The following is a 27,247-nucleotide window of genomic DNA, read 5'->3' as shown; positions in this document are numbered from 1 at the left end:
TATTTTTAATTACTTTGGAGACATTACTTTTTTTATTATTATTATTTCTAACAGGCTACAGCTTGGTTACTTGCTTGGATCTGCATATTAGCAACAAAATTGAATTTAAATATAAATTTAATATATATTTACATTTCATATTAATTTCTGGTGATATTCTTACCTGAAAAAGGCTGAAGCAGACTACTTAAACATGGAACTTTCATCTTCTTTTTTAAACTCAATAGAAATGGAGTCAGAAAACATATTAACTTTAGGTATTCTATCCCTTTTCTGATTTCTTTTTTCTTCTCAAAATGTTTTTGAATAATCTTTTTTTGAAGATATAATCTTTGCTGTAATCTCTGGTAGGTACAAATATCAAGATAATCCTGATTATATTTTATAGCATTAGTAAGCCAATAGGCTGTTTCAAATATAAAAACATTTTCATACTGTTGAACTTGTGTAGTACTGAATGTCAACTTTAGCATAATATTTTCAGCATATTTCATAAATGTAGCTATTTCTTCAGGGCTATTGGGATTATATGTTGGATCTTCATTCATATCTTCATCATAGATTCCATTAAAGTCTGGATCCTTTGTAATATCAATCAAACCTTTAGGGTAAAAAAGAAAACTTTTAGACAGTGAAAACTTCATAGTATACTTGACTTCTGGATAAATCGAGCAGATTAAACACAGGGTTTCATTGAAATCCAACCAAAATGACGGTAAAGGGACAATGAAATGCCAATTCAACTGTCCAAGAAGGAAAGCAGACAGGTAAGTGGTAACTAAGCAGACCAAAGGAATTATAAAGAATAGACTTTCATTCTCTTTGGAGAAATACAACACCATGGAAATATAGTAACATATGTCCCATCTTTAACCAAATAAAATATAGAAGAACAACAAGAAATGTGATCTTTCTTTAAGCAGAGAAACAGCTTCCTTCTTGGACATAAAGCTTTTTCAGGTCCTATATTACACATTCCTTCTTTTTGCTGATAACAGAAGCTAAACATACACAAGAAACAACTTGCCTATAACTAATTATGATGAAACAAGAATATTAAACTTGATTTTACTATATATTATAAATGACAAATTTCCTATATTTTCTCCGTTTATATTGAAATTAGAGACTTTCATGCTGTCCATTGTCTTCTAGCACAGTTACATCTATAATGTTACCCCTTAATCTCGGTTTGAGAAAATGGCTTAGAATCATAAAACACAACTGTAGAAAATGTGGAGTTTGTTTGTAACATATGTGCCTTAAATGTGCTGTAAATAATACATCAATGTGTTCCCCTTTCTTTTTCCCTTTTTTCCTTCCTCAAATCTATATGTTAAAAAAGCCAGAATACTCTTGGATTTTTAAGATGGCCACTATGATTCGTCTCCCTTTCGCAAAGGAGTTCATAAGATAAATAAAGAGATTATAAAGAAATTAAAGCATTTCTGACAGTTAAAATAGGTCTAAATACAAGCCAGAGCATTGCTGATACCTTTAAAGCTTTGTGGCGTGGGTGGTTGAGAGCCAACATGCAGCAAGTCAATTCTCACCCCGGAAGGGCATGGGCAGGAAGGATTAGAAACTGGAAGCACATGGAACCTCTAAACGACAGGTCATGGCATAATTTAAAAAAAAAAAAAAAAAGATTGGTGCAAAGTCTGACGAAGGTGCAGTGGTGAGACCCCCCCCCCCCCGCCCCCGATCGCTTCCCCACAGGGCATCGCCTTTACCCCCGAGGCACAGTGGAGGGCCAGGAGGAGCGCCAAGTGCTGAAAACCGCCGAAAGCCTGGTTAAGAAGAATCTGCAGGCTGAACTGGGGAGATCACAGTCCCTTCCCCTCCTCTGGCCCAGACTCCTAGCCCCCTCCCAGCAGGAGACTGGAGGAAAAGGACCTATATTTACAGCATCTGGGGAGAAGTCTTTCCCGATCACTCCACAGTGCGGTGCACCCGTCGGCAAGCCGGCTCCCGCCTCCCGCCCGCCGCCCCAACCAGAACAAACAGCAAGGGTCACCAGGATGCGGAGAGCCTCTCAGTGAAAGGCCGGGACTGGAATGAGGAGGCCTGGGGGAGCGAAGGAAGGAAGGAAGGATGGAGGATGGGAGAATGGACTTTGGAGAGTAGTAAAGGAAAGTGCCTAGAGACGAATCAATCCGCTCAGACGGAAGGAGGAGGGTGGATGTGTGCAGAGCGACGTCTCCGAGGAGAAAACGGAACTGCTGCGCTACCGGATCTATCGCTGCGCTGCCAGGAGCTCAGTATTTCTGACCAAAAGTTTGAGGCTGAGATGATAAGTACAATAGAAAACTAAGCTAACCTTTTAAAATGACTCAATTGTTTATGTCACAGTTATTAATTAAAGGTAATGTGATTGTAGCATGTTATGCAAATCAGCTGGGAAGATATATACAACGTCATAGTAAAGTGAAAAAAAATGAGCCAGGACTTAACCTAAAATTGGATATAACTGAATTTGGAAGATGGGGGGAGGAACACAAGAGTCTATTGTTAAAACCTCTACGCTAGTTTCTTTTAATCTTACCTCCTACCCTGGTTTTGCTCCTGCACTCCAGATTCTTTCTCCGTGCCTAACAGAAATCTTTACTTGAATGTCACAGCACTCCCAAACAAAATCCATCCCTCCTCTCCCCAAATATGCTTTTCTTTCATTCCCTATCACCGTTAAAAAAAAAAACAACCCACTATCAGTTCCTCAAACTAAAAACCTGAGAGTTTCCTTCAATTCCCTTTGTCTTACATTGTTATAAACCATTTAATTTCTACATGTATTAAAAACTTGCTATGTACTGTAGATGTGACAAGAATGTAAAGCCCAAAAAGACACACTTTTCTGTCCTCTTAAGCTCTCAAACACAGGAAATCTCTTAAGGAAAACAGATGAAGCCAATAATTTCAATACAAAATGGTACAGTGTGCACAGAGTAGAGGAGACCGTGTCTGAATCAAGTCTCAAAATGAATAGCAATAACATGGGGAAGATTGCGGAAGAGTGGGGTGAGGGAAAAGGGCACTCCAGATAAAGGACAGCGAATGAGCAGAGCCATAAGAAAAACCACTTTACTTGACCAGCTTTGGGAATTAAATAAGGTCAGATCAAGGGACCTGCCCTAATTAAAATCCCCTCTCAGCAAACAGGATAATATGGTCAGATTTTGGGGGGCTGTATTGTCTGTTGCTGTTTTGTTTTTTTTTAAGTTGAAGTATAGGTGATTTACAATGTGTTAATTTCTGGTGTACAGCATAGTGATTCGGCTATATAAATGTGTATATGTATATATATATATATACACGTGTGTGTGTATATATATATACATACACATATATACATACACACACACACACTTTTCAAATTCTTATAGGCTAATACAAGGTATTGAATATAGTTCCCTGTGCTATACAGTAGGTCTTTGCTATTTATCTGTTTTATATATAGTAGTTAGTATCTGCAAGTCCCAAACTCCCAACTACTGTTTTTTTAAAGGTAGTGTTTGCTGGTGGTTTTGTACAGTGCAAAGCTATCAGAGAGGTGAAGTTTAACCTGGCCTCACTGATTCCCAGCAGTCTGCCTTTCCAGAAAAAGAGTTGGCCTCCTGCAGAGTTCCTTAGAAATCCACTGGAGCACAGTGTTTAAGGCAGTGATGTGGTCAGTTGTAAGGTTTGAACCCAATCTCTCAGTAAGCCAAAAGAGGAGGTGCTGTTTCCCCAAATGTGAAGGATGATATAGCAATTCTTGCCACTAGCTTGCCACCATACAGCTGTAACTATGAGGAATAAGCTGAGAGCACAGGGCTGGAGCCAAATTTCCATGAGTCACACTCGGTATCAGACCCCTTTTACCTTTTGTTTCCTACCTCACTTCCTCCTACACCATACATTTCACTCTAGCCATTGGTGCATGGGCCAGCTCTGCACAGATATAACCTGACTGCACCTTGCCGTAGACACAGCACTACCCTGGGGCTTCTCTACCACTGTGTGTTGGACTCCTGATGGAACCCATCCAGCCATTCATTCTGATGCATGAACAAATCTGAAACTGTGAGGGAGTTAACCCCCAGGCAACCTTTGACCAGTGCAGAGAAAGGCCAGGGAATATACGCTCCACTCTTCCATCCCTTGGGCTGACAATCCTAAAGCATATTCCAGGTGACTCCTCAGAGAGTCCCAGCAAAGCTGTCCCCAATTATCCAGATGGTGAAAGCTCAATGACACATGCTTGGATTGATGTTTCCTCCTTTCTTATTCACTTTTTCTGTTCTTCACTCCTATTCCTTGGAGTAATTTCTCATAAACTACCCTGCCTTAAGCCCCCATTTCAGGCTTTAATTTCGGGGGGGTTACCTAGGCTCATATACGTTGCTCTTGTATGCTGGTCTCTGACCTTGTGTTTCCTTAAGCATGCAGCATGAAAGCCCCCTTTTCTAAGAGTCCAGGTCCCTTTCCTGGAGTCTGATGCATGGCCCTGCAGGATTTCACAGTGATGCTCCAGATGTGGTACATGAGAGGAACCTGGATCCATTTCTGTTGCTGCCTCTGTGAGTCTCCTCTGCTCCAGCCTGACTCATGTGCCTCTGCTTGGCCACTTACCATTGTTTGCACCACACCACTGTTACAGTGCCTGAAGCACTTGCTGGTTCTTCAGCAGACCCCCACAGTGAAGTGGAGGGAGAAGAAAACCCCATCTGGCACTCTTCTTTGCTCAGCAGTCAATACTACAAAGTAGTTTACTGTAACAGACACAACTTTTCCCAGGCACATGTTGGTAGAGTCATTGGATTTGTAAAGATTTCTAGCCTTATTTATATACAGTGAAAAGGGGATTAGAGGCAGAGAGAGCAGTCAGAAGGCAGTTGCAGTATGTAAGCCTGGAGAAAGGGTGTATCAGGGTGTTGTAGTAGAGGTAAACCAAAGTGGATGATTTTGAGATATTTTAGAGGTAGAATCACAATGGTCAAGACATGAATTCCCATCCAGGAAAGGAGAATTAAGTAGAACTGTCAAGGACTGACATTTAGCTATGTATCAATATGGCCACATTGTTAAAATATTGAAATCTTCCACATTGCTTGATAAATTGGATTGCCCTGAGCTCTTTGAATGCCTCCCTCCCCTGGGATAGCCTGGGAAGCTCCACGATCCAGCAAAGGGTACACACAACAAGCAGGAGGTCTCATTATTGCTGATGTCTGTTCTGACTGGTCAGTGCTCATGCTGTGCCGGTGGTTTATTTTGAATATCACCCCTGAATATGTAGGCAATGGAAGACAGGCAACTTTAGTCTCTGGGTCTCCGCACCTCCACTTGCAACTTTATTAAAATGTTCCTATGTGTGTCTGCTCCCCTCAAAGGAGCACAACTGTGAGAAAATCCTCATAGAGGGTGGCCTCAATAAGACAGATAGCTGGATTCAATAGACCAGATGCTGGGGCATGAAGTTGCCTGATACATCTGACTTTACCATCAGCTAAGCCGGAGCCCTCTGTCCTTAGTTACAAAGCAGGACATATGCTCCCTCCTGCCCGGCCATGTCTCTTCTTACTACTGATGCTCTCACTGGATGATCCAAAGGCTCCTGTGACTTTAACATATGAATGACTGAATCCTCAATGTACACCTCTACCCTGATCACGGTCCAGAATTTGACTTTTCTAATGGAAGTTTTCAGATATCTAGAGATATCTGAATCTAAAAAGGCTCATTGTTTCTTTACCAGTCTGTCAGCTCTGGGCTCTGCCTTGCCTGACACATGCCAGACTGGAATGATGATTCCTTAGTCCCACCTCCTCTCTGAGGAGAGTCTCAGAGTAATCTTTGTAAAAAGAGAAGAAAAGCAAACCCAGTTTTTGTCAAAATCGTCAAAGCTCTAACATTAAAAACTACTATCCATTCCTGCTGATCCTGCTGATCCTTAACCTCCACAGAGCTCAGGTCTTCACAAAGCTCCTGGCATCATCTCCATCAAGAAGGGCAAACCATGTAACTTAGTTTTCCAGACACATCTCAGCCAATTCAACTATGCAAAGATGTCATCTGGCTTGTGCCAAGTTCTCTACTGTTGTCCAGTAACTTAGTGAACAGATTACTAGATAACTTCCGAAGGGTCATCAACTATGAAAATGACATCTTAATTTAGTTACACAACCTGAACTAGCCTTGGAGGTCCTAGAGTGCCAGAGTTCACTTCTGGGTAAATGCTACAAAATGTTTTGAAGACTTTGACCATGCCATATTCTCTTCAACAATGCCTCTGCATGACGTGACAGTATCAGTAGCCTTTCAGAGGGAACTACGAGACCACTCAAGACAATACAGAAATTAATGGAATTTATTAGACATTACTGGCAGTATTTTGCATTTCTTCACCCCAGTTACCCCAAAGCCCTGAATAACAAGAAGAGATTTATTATGTTCCAGTTAGAGCTATAATCTTTTAGAAGCCAGCAATCCTTTGATCCTCTGGTACTCTGCACCTACCTAGTGGCATTTGTGCTGATTGCAACATTCCCAGAGGAGGAGAATTTCTGTCTATACTTACTACTCTTGGAGCCTGCTCTCAACAGAAGTTGATTACCCTGCCTGGAAATGAGAGCTATTAGCTATCTAAACCGTCTTTGAGACACAGAGACACCATCTCCAAGAGATGGTACTGCTTGCTGGTAAAGAAAAGCTACAGAGCCTGAAACATATCTGGAAACCCAACCTGCAGCAGGTGAGTCAGGCTGCCTTCTTGTCATCAAGCAAACCTTATTCCCCAGGCATCTGAACATCACAGCAATCTAGCCACAAATACAGCAAATAGCATAGATGGCAAACAAACACTTCTGTGGCTCAGGTCCCAACCAGAATTCAGGAGGTAACATTGAAAAAAAATTAAAGTTTTACTGAAACCATAGATTCTTTGGAATTTGAAAAATATGGCTAAATACATAAAACTGAGTCACTGATAAATTACTTCTAAATTTTAAAAAATGACTTCTAATAAAAATAAAACATATTAAATTCTCTTACCTGCTGAACTAAACTCTGCAAAAATATCTCTCTTTGTTTGAGGATTCCCATCTGGATCGATGTCCATGATGGTTCGCCACAATTCAGAGAATCTGGCTCGCTTTTCTTTGGGCATGTATATTCCGTGCCATAGTGCTTTCAACATGTAGTCAACACTGATCAGAATCTGCCCAATTCTGGTGTCACAATAAGCTGGAGGTAATTGACAAGAAGAACTCTGATCATAGTTAGCTTCTAAACTGATCGACGGGATTTGATTTAAGCAATAAATTCCAATAGCCAATTCCCTTATGATCTGATGGACTTCTCTATAGTCCAAGAGGGCAGTAGTGTCCATAGGAGTGAGTAGGATTGCAGTGGAGAAAGCTACATTATTTATTTGACTCATAATTCCAGATGGGGTGTCTAGTTGAGAGCGGCCATCTTCTTTGGCAGACAACCAGCTAACTAGGGCAGTCGTTAGCAACTCCTGTACTTCATTCCGATCATACTTTTCAAAAAAAGCAGAAGCATTTCTCTGTACTGCTAAATTTTCCAGGTAAGTTTCTTTGTCTTGACTTTGATCAAATCTAGGTAATCCTTTTTTGGACAATCTTAACATTTCTAATTAATCCTAGTGTGTCCTTTTTGAAGTTTCTGCAATAAATAAAAAGGAAAAGACAAGCCATAAAATTTGCCATGTAATGAAGCTGTATTTCTCAAGAAATAATTTCATCGTTACAAGCTTAATTGTTTCATGGTCAATCATTTTCAATTATTTTTAAACTTTTTTTTTTTTATAATTGAGGTATAATTGACATTCTTTATCTTAGTTTCAGGTGTACAAGGTAAAATAATTTTATATTTGTATATATTTTGAAACTATCACCACAATAAGTCTAATTAACATCTATCACCATACACAGTTACAGGATTTTTTTTCTTGTGATGGAACTTTTCAGATTTACTCTTAGCAACATTCAAATGTGCAATAAGGTATTAACTACAGTCATCATGCTATACATGACATCCCTATGACTTATTTATTTTATAATTGAATTTGACTCCCTTCACCCATTTTGCCCACCCCACCTCTGGCAATCACCAATCTTCTCTGTATCTGTGTGTGGGTTTGCTTTTTTTTTTCTTTCTTTTCAGACTCCATAGATAGGTGAAATCATACAGTATTTGTCTTTCTCTGTTTGACTTATTTCACTTAGTAAAATGCCCTGAAGGTCCATTTATGTTGTCACAAATGGCAAAATTTTCATTCTTTTTTATAACTAAATAATATTCCATTGTATATGTATACATACTACATTTTCTTAATCCATTCACCAGTCAATAGACACTTAGGTTGTTTCCATATTTTGGCTGTTGTAAATAGTGCTTCAATAAACATGGCAGTCTATGTACATATATTTTAGAGTTAGTGTTTTCATTTTCCTCAAATAAATACCCATAAGTGGAACTGTTGGATCATACAATAATTCTAATATTTTTTCAGGCTTAAACTAATTGTAGAATAAGCAATTTGAAATTTGAATTATAATAAAATTGTAAAACCTTTGACATTAATCATATTCTTTTCAAAAGAAGTCAAAAGATACTAAAAAGTATGTCAAAAAGAAATGTCAGTTTATACATAAGAAGCCACGGTTGCATACCTATTCTTTTTTGTTGTGGAGACTTTTTCCCGAGGTCTATTTTGTTTTCAGTTTTGTTTTTATTTTTAAGCAAGAAAATAAAGACTTGGCTTTAAAAGAAAAAAAAGCAAAGACAAGAAATACCTGCTTAACTTTATCTCTGTGCAATAGAAATAGAATTTCTGTGCAATGCCTCTCTGTTCCTGGGATAATAATAACTATAATCACTATTTATTGAGCACCTACTATTTGCCCAGCTCTTTATACATATTATTTATTTAATATAACTGGACCCTTTGTACATTGTTCTCAAATCTAGCCTGTACCGAAATTACCTTTGTTAAGACAGATTGCTGGACCCTATCCCAGTTTTTGATTCTGTTGGTTGGAGTGAGGCCAGAGAATTTCCGTTTTTGGACAAGTTAGAGGTGATGTCGAAGCTGTTAGTTTGGGCAGGACACTTGAAGAACCCAGATCAGAGAGACAGGCGTTGGCATCCCCACGTTGGAGACTAGGAAGGTTACAGAACGTGCCTGACTGAGGTTTCACACCTTCAGAATCAGAACCTACCCAGGTTCGCCCAACCTCAAGACCAAGACCTGTGCCCACACGGCCACGGGAAATGGGAAAGGAGAGAAGAGGAGGGGGGAGGGAGGGAAGAGGGGAGGGGAGGGGCGGAAAAGAGGGGTAGGGGAGAACAGGAGAGGAAAGGGAAGAAACCTACTTTGAAATGTCAGTGTTCTTGTACAGGAGAAGGAAGGGGTGTCCACGCTGGTCTCGGAGAGTTCCTGCGGGCGGGGGTTAGCGGTCGCCTCGAACGGCCTCTCGCTGGGCCCGAGTCCGCCGTCACGAGCCCCGCGTGGGCGAGGGCGAGGGGACCCGCTGCGGGGAGGGCTGGGAGCGACCCTCCTGAGCCGAGGGCCTGGGGAAGCCTCGCCTCGCGCAGCCGCCCCGCCCTCCTGGGAGCCCTGGGCCTCGCCCGCCGTCCAGCGCTCGGCCGGACCCTGCCGCCGCCCGGGCGCGAGCCGAAACCGTTGGTCCTCCGGGCCTGAGGCGGCCGGGCGTCGCCGCAAGGGGGCGCCCCTGTGCTCCCGCAGGCGGGCCTCCACGGCGTCGCGCTCCCTTGCGGCGGCGCAGGTTCTTCCCGGGCAGAAGTGCCCCCTCACCCCGCCCTCCCGGTTAGAACTCAGTCCTGCCTCGGGCTCTGCGCGCCGTGCATCTGCACCATTTTCTGCTTTCAGTGTTTGTTTCCGCGAAAGCCAAAAACAGAGTGGCAGAGGCGAGGGCGCCAGGCTCTGAGCTGGCCCTGAGTTGGAATCCCACCTCCATCATCATTCTTTCGTTCAACGACCATTGACGGAACGCTTATTGTGAGCCAGGCACTGTGCTCGGAGTTGGAGACCAAGGAAAACGGCAGACACAACACCCCAAGGAGCTTACAGTTACACAGATCATTATACAGCTGTATTTAAACAGTGCCATACATGGGAACAAAACTTTACATAGAGAATAAGAGGGATTTGGGCACAAAATTAGCGGAGGAGGTAGGTAAGGGCCAGACTCTGCAGGTTGCCGAGTTAAAGCTTTTGGACTTCATTCTAAAAGTTTAGGCTAGATTGGTGGCAGTAGATGGTAGTGGCAGGCTTGCATTGTGACAGTGGAATGGAGGGCTGTGGATGGGTTTGAGAAATAATGAGATGGCCTGGTGGTAACAGACTCAATAGTGATAGAGTTGAAAAAGAAGGTGGTTGTCTAGGTGACACCCAAATTTCTGTCAGGAACAACAGGGTACTGGGGCAAGACTAAGAGTTCAGTTGTACCCGTGAGAGAACGAAGTAGAAACGTCGGATGTGCCTGAGATACACAGGTCTGAGCTGAGAACGGGCTGCTGTGGTTAGACGTTGTACATTTGGGCAGGCTTCAGGTAACTGAAGCCAGGGCAGTGGCTGAAATCAAGGGCGAGACCAGAGGAGGAGAGTTGAGAACCCAGAATGGAAACCTGAGGAATTTAATATTTAAAGTGTGAAGTGGAGAGGGTGGAGTCAGCAAAGAAGACAAAGAGCAAGTAGTCAGGGGAGCAGGAGGAAAACCAAAATTGGTCACAGAAGCCAAGGTAAGTGTTTCATGAATAATGAATGGCCAGCTTTATTGGATGCGGCTGCTAGGTCAAGGGAGATCAGAGCTTTTCCACTGAATTTTGCAACATGGAGTTTTTGGTGACTGGGGGCAGAATTTCTCTTACTCCAACCATGTCATTATTTTAGCTGCTGTGGTCGTAGTGAATAATAGTAAATTTGTGATTGCTCTTCCTGGGCAAGAGATGTCAGAAAGTCGCTGCCTTCTTTAAGAGATTTGCACATTTGTACTTATGAAGTAGTAACAATTTATGTAAATTCCTGTATCTAAAGGTTTTTTGTTCAGGTACCAGACGGTTTGTTCTGTGTCTCAAATCTTGGGAAAGATTGTTCCTTTGTTTAAGGATTAACATAGACCTTCATTCCAGAGTTTATGGGATTAAGTTGCAAGAAAGTTGTAAACAACCAGGCCCTCTGGGGACTGAAGAAAACCCTACCAAAACCAAAAAAAACGAACAAAAAACACGAACACTTGCTGGAGAAGGTAAGCTGGAGTTTCCCTTCAGAGATTCAATTGATTAAATTATGCATGTGAAGCTCATAGAATAGTGCCTGGTATATTTTTACCATTGAACTGTATTGTTACTCAAAAATTATTATTAAATTCAACTCTAGGCTATGGGGCAAATCTTAGTTTATCTACTCCCAATATGAGCAACATCTGTTTAGTGCTCAGGACCATGTACACTGTTGCATTTGTCTGCCTTCAGACAGAAGAATGAAAGTTATTTATGTAATATCTAAATCTGGTTTGAACATTGCATTTACCAGGGAATAAATTCAGGGCATGTGAAAGTCTCCGATATGTATCGGCCAGAATTCTGAAATTTCTTTCCCACTATGATTAAAAGAATCAAAGTATGTCCAGATCCAGAAAGGGTGTCAGCCCTGACTGGGGACAGATCCCAAACATGACCTTGGTATATGGTGGTCACAACTGAATAATGTGGGTGGATGTCAGGTTGGAGTGCAGTGAATAGGTGAAAAGGTGGAGAGGATGAGTGTGGATGAGAGGCAAAAGAATGTAAGCAGAAGATAGAGGACCTGGGGTGTTCATTTTAAATTGGTATAGACTACAGAACATTTTAAGTAATGCTATAGAGAAGAGGCTGGAGATACTAAAGAGATGGGCATAAGGTTTCTGAAAGGCAGGAAGGGCTGGGGTACAGAGAACAGGTGGATCCACACATTTTTCTTTTGAATGGGAAGCAGGGAGAGAAGGATGGGGGCACAAACAGGTGCGTTAGAATTTCTGGTGTTGGAAAGGGTTGTAGTTCTTGGCTTGATGACTTGGAGTTCTCTGTGAAAAGCGTAGGTCATGAGCTGAGAATGGGGAAAAGAGGGAGATTAGAGATCTGTGGGACAGGAGAATGTTTAAAATAGTTTTTAAAAGTTCTCAGAGTGGGACAGTGAGCTGCCTCAGGAGATGAGCCACGTATTGCTCAGGAGTGTGAACCTCAAACTTAGCTTCTCTACACCTTAGTTCTCTCATCTGTCAAATAACAACAGTAACAAATTGAGTTATTTCTGGATGTAGATACCATGAAAAGTAAAAGCTGCTTTTCTTCTAGTGTTGCTGGTGGGACATTACTCCATGTAAGAGTTCAAAACAATGTTAATATCACAGTTTAAAATATCCATGTTGTAGAGATCATCATTGTAAGTGAAGCAAGCCAGAAAGAGAAAAGAAAAATGCCATGATATCACTTATATGTGGAATCTCAAAAAAAGAAAAAGAAAAAGGACACAAAGGAATTACTTATTTATAACTCAGATGATTGATGTCTTGAATATGTGTAAGCACATTTGACTGTCCTTTATGATTGGATTACTGCATTCTGTTGATTCTTATTTTGTGGTTGGCTTTATTCCTTTGATAAGTATGTAAGTTTAAAAAGCTAAGGCTCTAATCTGTTCTTAGAAACAATGAACAGTACATATACGTGAATTTTTAAAACAGTTTTATCTCTCAATGAGTTGCTCTTCCTAGAATAAACAGGTTTACGTGAGAAAAAAAATACTAGACTTTTCTATTAGGAAAGTTCTATTAGGTTGTTCTTTCAAGTAGTCTCTCTTTCTCTGGAGTGTCAATTTGAATAAGTTGGTTGTGTTAAGCTACAAAGTTAAGTAAAAATTCACATAATCAACTTTAAAGCCACATTATACAACAGAGAGTCTTTTTTTTAAAATCATCATTCAGTAAACGTTACACTGTGAGATATTACATTTTAATCTTTTTCAATAGAAAGGTTTTCTAAGGAACTGACTTGGAGCCTTCCACATTTATCAGATGCCTTTTCATTATTCTTTTCCATTTTTGCAATTCTGGATCCAAATTGCATGGCCCGTTTCGGCAGAACAGCAGAGGTTGTCAGACCAAGTTCCACTGCTGCAAGACGCAAAATTAGTTTTTCACCAATTCCACGGGGTAAAGTCAAATCTGCCTTTTCCCAAATTGGTAGGGAATTTAGGAAGGAAACAACATTTTCATCCAGGAAAGGAAATCTAAAATAAAAAGTATAACCACTATTAAAAAAAAATCAATCTGTTGTGATTATTTCTTTTGTATTTTATTTAATATGTTAAAATTCACAGTATAAATTAATTCTTGATGGCACTATTTTTCTAAATTAAAAAATTCTAGCTATTTACCCAATTTTACAGCTAAAATTTAATCACACTAAAAAGTATTTCACAACACCTGACTAGTTTTAATACATATGCTAAAAGATAAATTCTCAAATTTTTTCACAAGATATCTTTGGGGATGCCCTGAAGACAGCATGGTCTTCAGTCAATTATTCAATCTGTGTGTGCTCTTTACATGTCAAAAGATACTGAATTTAGGGATACAAAACCAATATAGAAGAGCTGTATTATCCTGAACTTGTGAAACATTCACTTACGGTAAAACTTTATGGCATCAAAATTGTTTAGTCACATTTAAATTGATTAAATGGTGACAAATAGGCATAACAGAACAAAATATTAGATCAAAAAAGATAACTTTCTGCCTTTTTGGCTCCCCTAATTTCCTACCAAATTCTGTTCTTTTTTCATTTAAAATACTCTAATCCCTTCCCCTGCCCCACAATTCCTTAAAATGCAGTACAGTTACACTAGTGTTTCTATTTCCCTACATTTTATTCTAGCTTAACTAGAGAGAGCAAAAATGGCAAAGGCATTTTTTTATAAAAATGAATTAACTGTAAAAGCAAATTTAAAGAGAAGCTAATCAATAGATTACTGTTAATATGTATGCCCAAATCCATAAGTTGGTTTAGATCTAGCCCCTATAATGGTTTTTGTTAAATCACAATTCTGTATTAGCTGTATGTTTTAAACATTCTTCTGATCCATTTTTACCCAAGGGTATCATATGGAGGTCTTTAGAAATGTTATTGCTTTTACTGAATAAAATAAATTCCCTTTTCTCTGATCTAGCTGAAATAGTGGACTGAATTTCTCTTTCTCTCCCATACACATACACTCTTCAAAAGGAAAACATTTTACACACTCTGTATTGTGGCATTGTGTATTTCCTTATAATGAAATTTTGAAAATTATGACAGAATAATGACCTCGTAGTCAAAGTTTTACACATGGCAGAACTGGCAACACAGGAATGACAACCATGTAAAGGCAATCATGGTTCAGTGGGAGGCAGGAAAGACTGGAGTAGAGACAGGAACAGTGAAGTCTGCGAGCTGGTGCATGATGCTGTTCCCACTCCCACAAAGCTTATCTGGACTCCTTGTTCTTGCATGCTTGCACCCTTGTAGTAAAACTACCACTTAATAAATTAACTGACTTGAACAAATTTCTGCTTTTTATAATTAAGTGACACATCTTTTATCCTTAATGCTTTAAAAAACTATATTCAAACACTTGTTTACTATCATCAGAAATAGGTTGTAGGTAAACATAAACCCCTAAGGTTACAAAAGAATATATACATGAAAGTGCCTGATTTCTGAAAGTTTTAGGTAATCTGCAACATGTGACAAAATTGTGTTCAAAAAACATATTACAGAGGGGAATCTAGGATTGAAACTACCGTTTAAATCAACGTGAATCTATACAGGCATACCTTGTTGTATTGTGCTTCACAGATACTGCCGTTTGTGTGTGTGTGTGCGTGCGTGTGTGTGGCAGGCTGCGTTGAGCAAGTCTATCAGTGGTGCCATTTTTCCAATATCATTTGCTCACTTTGTGTCTCTGTGTCACATTTTGGAAATTCTTGCAATATTTCAAACTTTTTCAGTATTATCATATTTGTTATGGTGATATGTGATCAGTGATCTTAATGTTACCTCTGTGATTGCTTTTTTTTAATTAAGGTATATATACATTTTGGGGGTACATAATGCTATTGCATACTTAATAGACTACAGTTTGTGTAATATGACTTTTGTATGCACAGGGAAACCAAAAACTTCATGTGAGTTGCTTTACTGCAGTGGTCTGGGACTGAGCCTGCAGCATCGTACCCAGGAACGCCTGTACATGCAGAAATGACTCTAGAGGCGAGGCCAGGGTCTCTCACACTGGAGGAGAAAGCTTGGGAGGAGGACTACGCCCTTACTGGGAGGGAAGCAAACATTTAAAACCAAACAAAGCCCTTTAAATACTTTCTCTCAGTATTTCACTATCTCAGTTTTACAGTCTTTCTCATTGTAGTCTTAAAAGCAATCACGTCATTATATCATCTATGAAAATTACTGAAAAGTCATTTATTTCTTGGAGGATGAGTTCTGGCCCTTCTTCAGCTTTGCTTCTCACTGACTGACTGACTGACTGAAATATAAAGCCAAGATATTGCTGCTACTGTTATTCATTTGAACGGTCTCCAGAAAAAAAGGAATCTAAAATCTCCTTTTACAGCTTTTACAAAATTACCCACTCGCCCTCAGATAGATAACAGTTACCTTGCTTCTTTTCCATGATCGCCAATAACTCTGTCATCACGACCAAGATTTCTGGAAGAAATTCGACCGAGTTCCATCGCAATTTCCTTATTCAGTCCTTCCAACCCGTGTGTCTGAACGCGGGCACGATGGCGAGAATAACCTGCGAGTTGCTCATCTGCACCAATTCCAGTAAGAACTACCTACAAAGGTTTAAAGAAATTCATATAATAGTGTTACCTACTGTACAGTCAGGAAAGCAACTAAGATAAAGGCAAAGCTTAAAAAAATCATAATCCCAAAGATAACATTTTCAGAGAAAAACCACAAGGCAAAGCCATAAAATAAAAAAATGCCCAGTTTTTAAAAAGTCATATATATTGCGCTATAGTTTAAGTGCAACTGAAACATGCTATAGTCTTGCGACTTAAATGCTGAAAGATTTAAGCGTCAAAATTCAGTCTCAGAAGTGGTGAGCCCAGTGCTGTGTCCTACCTTGGCAGCGCTCTGGTATGGTTTTGCTTCATCCTGGGTCACTAACCAACCGGCTCCTCTAGAAGCAAACCAGACTGCACAGCCAATGCTATCATCCAGCACCGTATCCAGGGGATGAACTAGGTGGGATATTCGAGTTCTCCTCAATTTTTGAAGTTCTTCCAGAGAAACATTAATTTCGACAAAATTCCAAATCCGGGAAGGACTGGCAGCTTGTAGTTCCTTTAGCCCTGCTCTTCCTGTGATTCGATCTGGTACATTGAATTGTTCACCGGGACTAGCAGCAGAAGCAGCAGTGACATTTTCAGAGCATTCTTCAGAAGGTATTTCACAATGATCTTTCTGTCTTCTCCCTTTTTTGTTAAAACTAGTTGGTGTGGTCTTTTCTTTAGTCATGAAGGCCACATTAAGAAGATCAATTGGCTCATTGAAAGGAATATGACGGTCAGCGAGGGCTGCAATAACCATGGAGTCTATACCCCCAGAAAACAGGATCGCAACATTTGCTTTCCTCTCACTAGTTTTCAAAACTTCACTTGATGTCAGGTTTTCGTCTCTGGGTAAACACAAGACACGTCTACTGACTGCAACAGTCAGGACATCAATGAACTGCTGAACTACTTTCTTCATGCATCCATTGGTAAGAAAGACCTGAAGGGTCTCTCTTGTTGGTGGGATGCTAGAAATGCTACTGCAATGGACCCCAAGTGGGGCATGTGGCAACATTGTATTTAAAGGAATGACAGGTTCTTTAAGATAAAGTTTGGCTTCATTTGCTACCACCGATACAAATGTTGGCAAGTCTGCTGAAATATGAGTCAGACTATTGACACATTCTTTGATAACATTCTCCTTAGAGTTATGTTTCCAAGGATACAATTTTAAGACAACAGATTTGGAAATGGAAGTAGACTTGAGATCAATTCTGAAAATTCCAGATGCTGGAACTTCTTGCCACTGATTGGCCACTCCAGATGTTTGGGAACCAACTGAAGAGAGGCAGAAACTCTTGCCCAAATTACCAAAATGCCAAAGCAAGCTACGACGACCAAAAAAATCCCTACCAAACCATAAAGAATGACTAGATGCTTGATAATATATAAAAGACCAAGGACCTTGGACTTCTGACAAGAGTGACAAAATATCAGATTCATTCTCACAAGAGGAAAGATAATTAAACATTATTTGAGTATCATTTTCTTCAGCTTCAACTTTTATTCCACTAAAGACTTCTCCATTCCAGAGGAATACATTGCCTCTTTCATCTTCCACAGGCTGGGCAGTCAATACACCTCTTAAGTGAAGGACATGACCAGAAAATAAACACTCGTAGTTAACATTAGACTTTAACAGCTGTTTACTGCTATTGGGGCCTCGACGTTTAAGATTACACAGTAAATCCTCTTTCAAATCTTCACCAAAATGCTCAACAGAAAAGCTTACAGCACAACAAATGCCACACATTGTGATGTGAAATCAAGTTGACTATTTCTTGACTTTGGTTTTTTCTGAGTTTTCTATTTCTTGGTATTCTTTTCTCAGCTCATCCAGTATACCTGTGGGGGAGGGGAGAAGAAATATTGAGTGAAATAAAAATTCTTGGACCTTTACCTAGTAATTCATAGGGCAAAACAAGCTATTTACCAAGATCACACCATTTGAGTACATGCACTGTGTTAGTTCAAATAATAATTTACAACAGGCTTCTAATGAAGAATGTTTATCTTTTAGAAACCAGCTTCTGTTCGTTAAATGCTTAGTTTAACTCAGGCACCGAACTACGCACTTTATAAATATGTACCATTTTATTTAAACCCCACAAGACTTGGTGGCTCAATGTGATTCACTCAACATCACAAAGGTAGAAAGTGGTAGAACAGTATTTCATACCTAGATCTGTCTAAAACTCGAAAGCTTATGTTAATAATTATTGCTTTCTAACGTATCTCATTAAAAATTTTTTTCCCTATATACTCATCTTTGGAAGGCTAACTTGAGGAAAACCAAACCACTGCATTAATTTTATTAATAGGTATAACACCATCCAATCTTCAGATATATATATATATATGAACATTCAGATATAGACAGTATAATTTAGACTCTACCATGAATTTCTACAGAAAGACCACAAAAGAATTTCTGTGCATTACCATATAATATACCAAAAAAACTTACTTTTGCTTTCAGAAAGCATTTCTGTTCGGTCTGCAAGAAAGAATATGTTGCTGTTCTGTTGCTGCCTATATACTTTCTGCAAAACATAATTTAGGCTAATATCATGATTTGATCTAAAAAGCAGATGTCAAAACTGAACCCTATTCTTGAAGTTCGGTAACATACATTTAGAATAATACCTTAGCAAATACAGATAAACAAACAAAAGTCACCCATTATCCTACTGTCTAGAAGCTGCTACTGCTAACACTGAAGTAAAACTCTTTTTTTCTCTGCATATACTATAATACCACTTTCCTTTAATAATATTACAGTTTATTTGGTCAGTACTCAAGTTTAGACACTTAGGGTGTTGCCAACTTTTCACTATTATAAATCAATGTGATGAAGGCTTTGTAGCTAAATTTTTGTGCACTCTCATGATTCTCTCCTAAGTATCAATTCCTATAAATAGAACTGTTGGGTCAAAGAGTAATAGTTTTAAAGCTTTGATGCTTTCTGCCAATTTTCCCTCTAGAAAGTCTGTATCAGTCGTATCTTCAATATTCCACAAAAGACAGTATCAGAAATGTCTAACCTGTCAGTTATCAAAATACTCTTTAAAAAGCTTTAAAGGGCTCAAATCATTTCTTCCTTAACTTTAAAATGTCATTTTTGGCAGTATAATTACACACGAAGCAGTAGCTTACTTGTTTATGAATACATTAATGGAAATGGCATTAAATGACCAGGTTAATGATTTGGATGCTTGATGTAAAAAAATGTGGAGGGGGAGAAGCATTTGTCTTTTTTGTTTTTTCAACTATTATACACATTCACTTTGTCTTTTTTGTTTTTTCAACTATTATACACATTCACTTAAAGGAATAGCTTCCTGCCTTCTCAATACATTTAAAGTTAATTTACTTCAAAAGAAAACACCAAATTCAGGTATAAAATAAATACCATTAGTAGTCATTTGGTACAAAGGTAATGTCAATTGCATATGATGGGGAAAAGGTATTAACTATGATTATTATATAGATATTTGTATATAATAAATATATAAAATCTTGGACACTTTTTGCTTTTTGCAACTTAACTAAGAAGGTGTTGTAATCTTGTAAATTTTGACATAAATGTAATATAAATCTTATATGTAGTTCTTGTAACTTTTTTGTATAGTTAATAAGATATAATCAAACCCTTTGGCATACTATTCAGAATAACTCTAATAACTCACCCTGTTCTTCTTCAGGTTAGAAAGTTCATCCACGACAACTTTTTGTTCTTTAATCTGTTGAAATAAAGAAAACTTTCTTAAATCAAAGGTTATCAAAGTATGCTCAATGAGGGACCTTTAAAATTAAAGAGCTGGGATAAGGGGTGATAATGTACTGACTGTCCGAATGGGCAGTCTGTGAATACATAGATTCTTTTCAACAGCAGTCTGTGGTGAGTGCAGGTGGAGGAAATTTGGAGGAAGAAACAGTGATTGCACTTGTTAAGTGTCAGTTGGCCCACTGAGCCCAGACAGGGAGTTGGTGTTGGTAACCAGTATACATATTCATGCAAGAGCCATAGTTACTAAATAACATTTTTACCTTTTACTTAAAATAGACAATATCAAAAAAAAAGACAATATGCACCAAACATAATACCAATTTTTCAATGATTTAAGTTATATTTTAGCTTTTTCAAAATAGTAAATGGAATGAGGAGCGGGCTAGTCTCCCCACTTCTCATCCCCACCAGGTACTTTTCATGATTTAACTAAATGGTGCAGCCAGACATTCAGACAAGCAAGTAGTACTAAATGCTCTATCTGGAGCAGTGTGACCTATCACTTTCCATCTTTGCTTTATTCCTCTTTGTATCTCAAAGGCTAGCACACAGCTGACACTGTGGAATTAGGTCTTACTTTTTATTAATAGGAGCTGTCGCAATTAAGTGGAAATTACGTTTCTTTGAAACTCTTTTCAGTAAAGGTAGTTATCTTGTGAACATGATTGATTACAGTATTACTAGTGGCTCTAAAAGCAGATTAAAATCTTTGTTCTACCTCTCACAGGGATCTGTCATATATCAGCATAAGTCACCTGCTATGGTAGTAACTAGAGTGGGCTGTATGGTTTGAAAATTCACCTCCTACAGGTATGTACCCTTCCATCTCTCCAACTGACAGTGTAGTATCTGACTAGACTGAGTTGAATTCCAAGACTGAATTTGTACAACTTTCTTGAGACTTGTTATTCATCAGAGCTTTCCCATTCATTTTATGAATGGTAGACACACAGGTCAGTTTAGTTCTTCAGACAAGGACACTGTGACAGAGGGACCACAGACATACCAAACATGCCACCGTTAATTTGGGACAGAACCAAAGTAGCACTTAGGGCACCTACTACTTGAAAAGGTTATAGCCATCTTCATCTTCAAGATATTTTAAAGGTTTTGTCTATTTATGTCGATTAAGATTTATATTGATTTTCTTCTCTTGGGGGTGGACGTGGTGGGGAGTAGAAAAGTGATAGATACGTGTTTTAGGATCATTGCGCTGGCTATAGCGAAGAATAGACAGGAAGAAGGTAACAATGGATGAGGAGAGACCAGTTGGGAAATGTTTGAAGCGTTCCTGATGGTAGATAAACAAAAGTGGCTGGCTGTGGAAGTTAAGAGTGTATATGGAGATAAAAGGACATATTTGAAATAGGGTTCAAAAGTAAAACTGGTAAGACTTCGTGATGGACATAAAGGTTGGCTCCCAGTTTACTGGCATGGACAACTGGATGGATGATGGTGACATTTTCTGAGATGGAGAATACTTGCAGCAGATCTAGGGTAAGTGATATTTCTAAAAGTAAAAAACAAAAACAAAAACCCAACCAAACCTCCGCCCCACTGCCACCTGGGTCTAATCTCGGGGCAAATTTCACGGTCTCTCTTTAACTGGAGCTGTCAAAGCAGCCGGGCAAAGCGGAGACCGGACCGCGCGCCCGCTTGGATCTTCGCGGACGAGCAGCGCCCTGTTCCGAGCCTGGAGCCTTGTCACCTCGTCCCACACTCACCTTGCTGCTAAGATCTTCCTTGTGCGGGGTCGAGATGTCGGCAGGGACCAGCCCAGCACCGTCCTCGGGTCGCGCACCCCGGCTGGGCATCTCCACGGAGCACCAGAAACCCAGGACGTGAAAAGCGCCCCAACAGCTCTTGCCCCCAGCCTCAGCGCGGGCGCGCTCCCAGGGTCTCCACCCCTTCCGTGAGCCCCGCCAATGGCGTCTGCGCGCTCCCTGGAACGCCTGCGCAGTCCAGGTCGGGCCAGGGAGCAGTTGCGTGCGTGCGCACTGATGCTTAGGGAATCACGTGAGCAGAGCCTGGCTGTGGAGTCTGAGAGGTTCCCGAACCGTCCCCTAGCGGAGGCGATGTTGAAACGCTCTTGTGGTTTCTTCAACCCGCTGGCATCCCATAGTCTGTGAGTTATATGCGCCTCCCAGTGGTAAATATAAAGAATAGAAGCACAGTTGAACTACCGCTTAATATTTATTATCTACGCAAGAATATGAAGCTTGGCACAGATTTAAGATACATTGTTGGCAATGGAACTGTACAGACTAGGTAAGGTTTTTGTTAACTGGTTATTAGAGTTAAAAAATAAATTCAGGATTCCCAGTTAAATATGAATTTCAGATAAATGAATAATTTTTTAGTATAAATGTGTCCCGTGTAATATTTGCAATACCACACTCCTCTGAGAAAAATTATCCAAAACTTGAAAGTAGACAAGAGAGTAACAGATGTTCTTTCATAGCTTTTCAGGGCTTGATTTTTTTATTGACTGAACTGTTTTAGAATTCTGTAGGGGCAGAGGTTAACTTGTGAATTTTGGCAGAGATGCAAATAATTTCTATCTGGTGGGCCAGATAACCCTATAGGTTGTGACATTAATCAGTTTTGCATCTAACTCTGCAATCCTAACGTTTCTTTATTAATATATGTCTAGTTCCTCATAAACTCTTTGAATTAGTTTTAATATCTTACTTGTTCCCTCATTAGTTAATGAGTTGAATAAAACTTTGAATATGTTCATTTTATATTTGCACAAGAGACATGATTTTCTGTTTTTGAAATCCAAAGTGGTTATAGAACTAAGGTTACTGTCTATTTTTCCTTTTTACTGATTAAAATAGTTTTTGTTTCTGTTTTATGCATGGCTAAGTTATTCCACATTGATAGCAATGATTGGGAATTTGGTTTTATGGTCTAGCCGTTCGGTGATGGTTGGATACTGGAGATCGAGTCTGTTGGATAATGGAGACCTAGTCTCTATTAGAAGTGAGATGACAAACAATCCAGTTTTTTGGTCTTTCCTTTGTCCTTTATGAGCTCAAATTGATTAAGAATTTTGTGCTCACTGGAATGGAGAGCAGCTTTTTGACGTCTGGACTGGTAAGTTTTTGTGTTTCTGATTTTACATTCAACCTGGGATTGAGGTTGTATAACTGAAGTTATAAGCTCTCTGTGTGTCTTCATCCATAATTTGTAACAGCCTTTATATCTTGCTAAGTAAATGTAAAATGTTTTCATACTCTGGAGGGTTTTAATAAATTCCATTGTAATGTCTCAAAGGAGCTCTGTTTTGATTGTTCTATGAACATACGCATGCACTTGCATAAATACCCAAATTTACAAAAAAGCCCAGAATTTCTAATATATTAAATGTGCTAACCTTAAAAAGTAAAGTTCTTCTTACAAAAACTTCTAGATTAGAAGTATTTGAAGAATCCAAATTATAGTTAAGAGTCTTTGAAGAAATCAAGCTGGATTAATCATTTTGGTTTGAGAAAAAAAGGCAATGATATGCCTTTTCTTTGAGTTTTCAATGTTAAGTAAAATACATGTACATTTTTTAATGACATTCTGATTTGTTTTATCATGAAGAGATTAGCTAATCTGAATTTCCTAATTATTCGTTCTTATATTGATTTACTCATGATGTAAGGTAGCATTATTGCCAGAGACTTTGTTTATGAAAAATGTTAACTTGTGTTCACTAAAATGAGTAATTTAGGCATACTTTTTATTTTATATCAACAGTAATTATATTTTGTGCTATGTAAGTTTAAACATAATTGCAACATCTTTAGGTAATTTAAAACCCTAAGATAATATTAAATTGAATTAATGAATGATTAATCATTAGATAGCTAGATTATTTATTTTAAAAGTTGAATATTGGAACATTGATTTAAAAACATAGTTTTAAGTTTATATGCTTTTGCTTCTCACTTTTATATGCCATAGAATGGCTGTCCTCTTGGGCCATGTTAATGTACATGCTCATTTTTGCCACTTTGAGAAGGTGTAAATGGAATGTGTGTGGCTGTAGGCAGTTGTGTTGTGTGCAGTTATGAACTTTGTTCACATGCTAAAAAGCTTACATATAACAGTTCTCAATTATGTACCTCCACATTTCTTTATAAAATAGAAGTTATTAAATTGGTTAAAAGTTGTAATTAATATGGGTGGCTAAGACCACATTAAGGGTAGGAGTAATAGAGAATGCAAGATAATGAAATGAGTCTTGTTTTGCGAAGGAAAAAGTTTAGTTCTAAAGTGTCCCTTTGTTCAGAATATGGAAGAGCACAGTGAAAGACAAAACTTGAGGCAGTATAGCAAGTTGGGGAAGGTTTGATGATGAAAGTGGATTTTATTTGCCTTGGTTTGTAATACCTGGCCCTGAAAAGAAACTATGAAATATGTTAAAATTTTGACAGTACATTCAGATTTGAAGTCTTATTCACCAGATAATTATTTTTGAATCACTAGATAATTATTTTTTGAAAACATGACTTCCAAATATTATATTAATTAAAAACTAAAATTTGGCATTCTCTTAACGCACCTCCTGGCTCCATTCCCCCAAACCTCTAGAGTTCACTGTAGTTGATCTGGTAGGAACCTAGGAACACACCCCTCCTGACACATGGGATGTCATTTTAATTAGTGTTTGGAGGTGATGGTGAGGCTTACCTGTAAAGCTAAAGAGACTGAGCTTACCAGTCTATTAGTCTTTTTGGCACCCCACCTTCTGTGGCAGTGTCTGGCAGAGTGGGAGCTCTGTTTAATTTCTGGATTGACTCTCACCCACCATTGTTTCTGTACTGAGTGGCCAGAAACACTGCTGATTTGTCTACAGATGTTCATCTCCCTTTGGGGGTGGATTGGGGATGGGTTGTTTCTTATGGCTCTGCCTGGTTCTGATGTTTCTCGTAAGTTAGAGGGCACCCAAGATGACATAATACTAAACAATATGGTGATAGTCATATTAATAGGGTGATGAAATGTTTTAAAAGTTCTTTCACATTTTGTCTTATTTTTTCATTTATCCCCAGTTGCTTCTGTCTTCCCCCTCAGCTGCTGTAACTCCTGTGTTGCTTGAAGTCACACTTTAGGGTTACTTGGCATCATTTGTCTTACCTGATTGGTTTAGGGCTGCCTGTCTGGAGCCCACAGTACAACTAGGCTGTTCTTCCTTCTTTCGTGGGTCTTTCACTTAAGTCCGTTGCTGTTGTGTCCCTTCCTTGTAGGTTAATTTCCTATTTATGAGTGATATGTATACTCTTCCTCTGATGCTACGTTCTTGATATATTTCACTGGGTTTAGTAATATATAGTTCAATATTGACTATTTTATAAAAGTGATGTGTATGATTAGCTTGACTTCCAAGGTTTTGAATAAATAATACCCCAAACACTGTTTTTCCTTGCTTTCTCAGTATAATATAACACAGATTTAAGGTATGTGGGGACACTTGTGGTTGTCACAATATTTGGATGGTCCTGTTAACTCTGATAGGGTAGAACTAACTGGGAGCTAAGTGAAGGGAGACAGACTGAGCCACAGACTCCAAGAAGCCTGGACTAGCCGGACAAAGCGCATTCTCAGCCAGCAGACGGCACCAGGAATGTGTGGGTAAGAACACGGACGGGCTCTAGACCAAGTAGCAAGGAGGTGAAATCAAGGGAGCGGTAATATTGCCATCTCAGTAGGTGATTTGCATCAGGAATTCTGTCAGGAGCTGATGGAACCTGAGATATTGGACTAGATTTTGGGCTCTAGGATCTGAAAAGGGGGCTACTGGGTCTTTATCACACAGTCATTGACGGGAAGTGCAGGGACTTAATCCTAATAAGGAAATGAGCGCATCATGCTGGTCTTGGTCCCTCAAGGCAAATAGCTGAGTCTCCCTCCAAGCACTGGTCTGGAGATGAGCAAACCTTTACTACCTCAGGGAAGATTGGTTCTGAAGCTTTGCTTCAGCTGTGGAATGTGGAGATCAGGTGCTCCTGGATCCTACAGACATGACTTTGTGGCTCTTTCGCAGGTTGGGGACTCAGGGCCCTGCAAGTGAGTGCCTCTCTAAATTTTCCAGCCTAGGTACCCCATATACCAGACCCTAGTCTCAGCCCTGCTCTTACACCAACTGGATTTGAAGGCTTCATTATTGGTGGGTCTATCTTACAATGGAGCGCTCAGTGTGGCTTGTGAATGACACCAGTGAAAGATGCTTCTTACGCTGCCCTGTCTAGTGTATCTTTACGTATCTGACAGCTGTGTAAAAGGTTGATCAGAATTAGCTTCTTCTGTAACGTTTGCCAGGCAGGTGCCATGGTCCACCTACTTTCCCAAAGACTGAGGACATGTTTAAAAAGTTTTGGTGTACATTATTAGAGAAGCAAAATTAAACATAACCATCTCTGTGAGTCAGATTGCAGTAAATGACTCAGTCACAGTTATGAAATATTTAACTTCTGAAAAGTTGCCAATAGTGATTAGGCATTTACTATTACCAAATTTGCATTTCCATGGTTTTATAACATATGGGACTGTGTCCAGATGAGTGAATCAACAAAAACAAAATCTAAAGGATATGTGGCTGTACCTCTCGATGACTTTATGGTGACATTGAGTGTGCAGGGAAGGCTGAGATTAAATTCTGAATGATCAAACCCATACCTATTGCTGGTTGAATGTCATCAGTGTAGGTGGCTGCCACTATGGTTGAATTTGTGTGGTTGAGGCCTCTTGAAAGAAGAGGCATGAATGGCTTTTGCAGAAGAAACAATGTTTGTATACATCAACAACCGAGAGAGAAAGTGAGAGAGTAGGTGGGATGTTGGACAGCTAGAACTCTTGGGAGATTATTTTGTTAAAAAACTGGAAATTATGATTATACCACTGGTACTAATATTTGAAATAATTGTGATTTTACTTAGAGTCAGGGAAATGAAAACAAAACATAACTAGATAGAGAGTTCTCCACGAATATAAACCTATAATTGGGTTTTCTTCTTCAAGGTACATAGTTTAATTAAAATGTTTAGTTCAATGATTTAAATAAACTTTTATCCAGGCATAAACATTTCTATCATGAGACTACAAGACTCTGAATCTGTTTTTCCATTTATTCTGTTAAGGAATTATTTTATTCATAAATTTTATTTTTAATATAAAATATTTTATGAATTTTCTAAGCATAGTAAATAAAACATTATATCCCTTGTGATACTTGAAGAATGTTACCTATTAAGGGAAGAACCAGAAGGGAACTGGTGGGAAAAAGGTGTCCTTACTGGGAACTAAATACACCTGAAACCAGCTATCTGAAGCTGGTGTGATATTTTATAGCCTTTTATTAGAGTGATAAGCTCTGTTTCTTTTTTTTCCTCTTGCTCTTTTTTTTTTTAAATTGAGGTATAATTGACTTACAGTATTATATTAGTTTCAGGTGTACAAAATAGTGATTTGATATTTTCATATATTGCAAAATGATCACCATGATAAGTTGAGTTACCATCTGTCACCAAAGTTATTACAATATTATTGACTACATTTCTGT

General features: G+C 39.0%; 3 protein-coding genes across 3 annotated transcripts in view; all 3 read right to left on the bottom strand.

Moving 5' to 3' along the window:
- Nucleotides 1-12,800, bottom strand: part of ANKAR (ankyrin and armadillo repeat containing) — a 60,079-nt gene extending 47,279 nt beyond the window's left edge. Inside the window, exons 1-3 of the mRNA XM_074364026.1 lie at nt 9,382-12,800; nt 7,033-7,668; nt 164-601 (exon numbers count right to left, since the gene is read on the bottom strand). Of these exons, the coding sequence (XP_074220127.1) occupies nt 164-601; nt 7,033-7,633 (1,039 nt within the window). The 5' untranslated portion in view covers nt 7,634-7,668; nt 9,382-12,800. The remainder of the gene's footprint in view (nt 1-163; nt 602-7,032; nt 7,669-9,381) is intronic.
- A 198-nt stretch (nt 12,801-12,998) lies between these two features.
- Nucleotides 12,999-17,658, bottom strand: ASNSD1 (asparagine synthetase domain containing 1). Its single transcript, XM_010960030.3, has 3 exons — nt 16,195-17,658; nt 15,721-15,902; nt 12,999-13,297 (listed from the first exon to the last, which is right to left on the bottom strand). Exons 1-3 carry the CDS (start codon nt 17,656-17,658, stop codon nt 13,021-13,023), a joined length of 1,923 nt encoding a protein of 640 aa, XP_010958332.1. The 3' UTR covers nt 12,999-13,020.
- Nucleotides 17,534-21,638, bottom strand: ASDURF (ASNSD1 upstream open reading frame). The gene is made up of 4 exons (XM_010960029.3): nt 21,420-21,638; nt 19,595-19,648; nt 18,373-18,448; nt 17,534-17,750 (listed from the first exon to the last, which is right to left on the bottom strand). Exons 1-4 carry the CDS (start codon nt 21,507-21,509, stop codon nt 17,680-17,682), a joined length of 291 nt encoding a protein of 96 aa, XP_010958331.2. The 5' UTR covers nt 21,510-21,638; the 3' UTR covers nt 17,534-17,679.
- Nucleotides 21,639-27,247: the final 5,609 nt, after the last annotated feature.

The sequence above is a fragment of the Camelus bactrianus genome, chromosome 5 (genome assembly GCF_048773025.1).
Source record: "Camelus bactrianus isolate YW-2024 breed Bactrian camel chromosome 5, ASM4877302v1, whole genome shotgun sequence".
In the NCBI taxonomy this organism is placed as follows: domain Eukaryota; kingdom Metazoa; phylum Chordata; class Mammalia; order Artiodactyla; family Camelidae; genus Camelus; species Camelus bactrianus.
Note: the sequence above shows the minus strand (reverse complement) of the source record. Positions and strands in the feature narration are given on the sequence as shown.